Source organism: Morone saxatilis, unplaced genomic scaffold, assembly GCF_004916995.1.
Source record: "Morone saxatilis isolate NCDOM2014 unplaced genomic scaffold, NCSU_SB_2.0 Contig9, whole genome shotgun sequence".
NCBI classification, from domain to species: Eukaryota; Metazoa; Chordata; class Actinopteri; family Moronidae; genus Morone; species Morone saxatilis.
Window position 1 is genome coordinate 9205135 of NW_023340268.1, and position 3869 is coordinate 9209003.

General features: G+C 40.0%; 1 protein-coding gene across 1 annotated transcript in view; it reads right to left on the reverse strand.

Annotated features, from left to right (window-relative positions):
- The window catches only part of dennd3a (DENN/MADD domain containing 3a), a 23606-nt gene that overhangs the window by 5385 nt on the left and 14352 nt on the right, over positions 1-3869 (reverse strand). Inside the window, exon 24 of the mRNA XM_035681183.1 lies at positions 1558-1655. Within this exon, the coding sequence (XP_035537076.1) occupies positions 1558-1655 (98 nt within the window). The remainder of the gene's footprint in view (positions 1-1557; positions 1656-3869) is intronic.

Sequence of the window (3869 nt, forward strand, 5' to 3'; positions counted from 1 at the left end):
TTAACATATTTCATGTGACTGTGACCTGCATGCTTGGAGCAGAGGTCAGTGATTAGCACAGTCCTAAGAAGTGCCTTAAAACTTTACACTCATCCTTAACCTCATTTACCATGAACATTCCCCAAACAGCTTTCAGGCACTCCTGCCAACTTTCACTTGTTTATATTTTGTTAAGAAAGTCCATGTTTGCCCAGAAAATGTTTTTCTTTTAGGGGGGGAATTAAAACTATTCAAAACACACTGTACACTCCTCAAAACATGTGCTTGCAAGTCTGAAGATAATACCGACACTGTAGTTACAAGAGCAAAAAATAAACCTGAGGAAAACAGTTTTATCTGTATCTGATGTCAGTGTATGTGCTGTTTATCTGCTGATTCTGGCCAGTGATGTGAAGCAGTCGAACATGTTTTAACTTAGTGATGGAAGAACTACCAAAATATCATGTTCACTACAACATTATCAGTCAGAACAGAATTTACTACTCTCTTCGATATCTTACTGTGAGCAAACGTAAGCATGTTTTTCTAGTTTCTCATTCAAACGGTGGCAAAGTTGTTGAATGCATCCATGTTTTACGCTGTCGAAAATTGTGAAAAAGAGATGAGAAATTGAGCAATGGAGAGATTTTTGTTGGAAAAATAAGATTTAGTTTTGTCATAACTCCAAGGCGGAAATCAAACTTAACTAAGAGCCAAGACTTGTTCTTGTATTTCTACATTTTGCTAATACCAAGTACTTCTATGAGTAATTAGCAATACTATTACAGTCCTAACAATGACTTTGAAAACATGTTAATCAGCTGTTCCTCTATGGAGAGGTTACGTAACGTCACGCTGTGGTAAAGTGATATCAGGTGTGGTAGTTCTATTAATGCCAAAGAACGAGTACAAGAGCACAGTATCGGAACCGATACTCGATACTGGTATCTGTGAATCCCAACCTTAAAGTTTGCTTGAAACTCTTCAAATGCTGTCTCATCATATACTTTTTTATACACTTAATGGAAAAGATAACTTAACACCCTTCGATTACAGAGAGACAAGGATGAATAATAGCTTTAATTAAAACACAACATATCGCAATATATTGAATGGTAACTCCTGTATTGCGATAAGTATCTTTTTTTTGGTCACTTTGGGGTAGCAGAAACAAACTATAAACACAAAACTGATAACCTTTGAGCCTTAATCACCTTTTAAGTTGATATAGCTAACAAGTTGGCAAACATTCATCTGAAGTTGTGTTTTTTGGCAACCTGACAAATTCGAGTCCAGCATTCACTCTCATTTTAGCTCTCTTGTATCCTCCACCAACTCCTGAGGGAAATATCTGGGTCTTCAGTTACTAAATGCTCCTTTATGTTCACCAGGTAGTAACTCTCTCTGCGGTTTGGTGCTTAGCAGGCAGTTTTTTTCTTTTAAATCAGAGCCATTCACACATTCTGGAATTTCAATATCCAGCCCAACTTGTAAAACAACTTCGATCTTGTGCACTTGTGTTTCGGTGTTGCAGTTGAACTGGTGTGTTAGTGTGAGCAGTGTGTGTCTTTTCTTTACCAGTCTTGCATTCCCAACGTGACAGGTGTGTGTGAGGGACCAGCTGGAGGCATCAAACACCATCACCTTCCCCCCGCTCACAGACACCCATAACTGACCTGAAAACACACACACACATGCAGTATTTATCAGTTATTTCTCAACACCTTATCGCAGACCTGTGACCTACAGCTGCCACTGTTCATTCTTTCAGGAGGCAGGGAAGAAATGTGAATTACAACCAGCAGTTTGAATCGAAGCACTTCATGTTCAAAATTATTTTTTCCACTGCCCGACTCCACCCAGGCTTTACCTAACGGTCAGTTTCCTCCAACGTATTTGTTGCTATTCAAAAGTGCAGGGAAAAAAAGTAGTAAAGTAGAAAGTAACATCCTGCATTCCATAGGAAAATAGCTGGAGAAGGGTCGTGGGACATAGAGGGGAAGGAGAGAGCTGGGGAGGGAAGCTGAACGTAAAAATAAGAGAAATAGAGAAGGGAGCGGAAAGGAGAGAGAGGGAGTAGGAGTGAACTGGCCGTGTGCCAGGAACTCAATTCAGTGACCTATATTCAAACCAGAGAGTCACAGAGACACAGGGAGGGAGGATCTGAATAGCCAGATCTGTTCTAATCGCCAACAGAAATCCCAAAGAGCTGATGTTACAGAAGAATTGAACAGTGTCTGAATATGTGGGCGTCACTGAGTACGAGTGTGCACCAATGTGTTAGTGCTGGAGGTCAGTCTGCCACCAGCCGGGCATCTAAGTGGCCCCAGATGGTCGGTCCACTGAAGACCATGGTTTTATAGTTCTTTTTTAAGCTGTTCCCTCTCAGTCTTCCTGCAGGATGACTAATGCGCCAGCGTGTCTGTCCCCCGTGAAGTCAAAAGACTGTACACCAAGGCTAAACAACAGTAAACAACAGTAAACAACTCTTATGTTTTAAGGTCAAATGTGGTGACTGGGATGTCCTAATGGGCTAAAGAATAAAAAAACAAACATAAGAAGTGTCTTTTTTTTTTTGGGCTATCACATTCTCTTCAAATGCTCCTTGATGTAGGTTTTTCAGTCTGTGGAACTCTACTGGAAGGAAAAACAATTATTTTTCTAAAGATGGCCCCTCATTTGGTGTTTTTATTATGTGGAGGAGAGCGCTGTCTAACACTTTGATGAAATCCGATGTCTGTGAAGGCCATAACATGATTCTTTCACTGTCATACTCATTAAACCGTTCAGTGATGGGGCACCCTGCTGGCCTCGGGGGTCAAGGCGCTGGCCGTAAACAGTAATGCGTCCGGTTCGTGTCCAACCAGGGACCTTTTACTGCACGTCACCTCGTTAACTGTCATCTCTCAGCTCTTGACTATCGATTAAAACATAAAATGGCCAAAAAATTACCTAAAATGTTTAGTGACAGCTTGTGACGTAGGTGGAAGGTCAGGTTTTCCTTTAATTTGTCACTAGTCTGTAAAATAAATATTCAATATCAGTAACAAGTATAAAGTCATCTAAGTCTCTAAATGGACTGGTTGCACAGCCGACATTTTGACTTGTCAAAGGCAGAAAAACAAAGGTGGAGTTAATAACAGTAACGACGGTTCGGTTCCATTTAGTCTCCCAGTGACAGTGAACCAGCACGCACAACCCAGTAAAGTGAATAACAGCTTTTAAATCATTTTAACCACCCTTGTGAGTCTGCTATGACATGCATTTGCTCCATCTACTCTCATGCTAAATGTAAATAGTTTTTAAGTCAGTAAAAGACTTACTACCTTTTTTACAAAGTCAGTATGCTTTTATTCTATTTAAAAATGATGTATGCTCTTCACCAGCACACCTTCAAACACTATTATTTATAAAATATTGGATTTGGAGGCAAGTTTCACTACAGAAGAAAATCTCAAAATGCACAGTTCAGCTACTTTTACTATCAGTACATTGTTCTTCTTCTTCTTGCTTTTACTTACTTGTGCAGTTTGGGTTCAGCAAGTCAAGAAGGCCAAAAGACGGTTTCCTGTATTTATCACTGTTTGGCTCAGAGAGGGAAAGCATCCCATCTGATGTCAAAATGTTTACTGCTATTTAAAATGGAATTCTCTGCCTTATTCTGTGCTTTCACGTGATTTCACAGCTCCTATTGAAAAACAGAAATCTTAATTTATGTCAATTTAGCCTTGAGGTCTTTCCCTATAGATTTCTAAATGTCTGGCTGACTTCCTTCTGTAGTCTTCCTCAAAAGGAGACCAGAGAAGGAGGCGTTGTAGAGAATCTTTACGTGGAGCTTTATGAAGGTCAGTTTTTTTCTCTCACTCACTCTAAGACAAACAGAGTGAGAG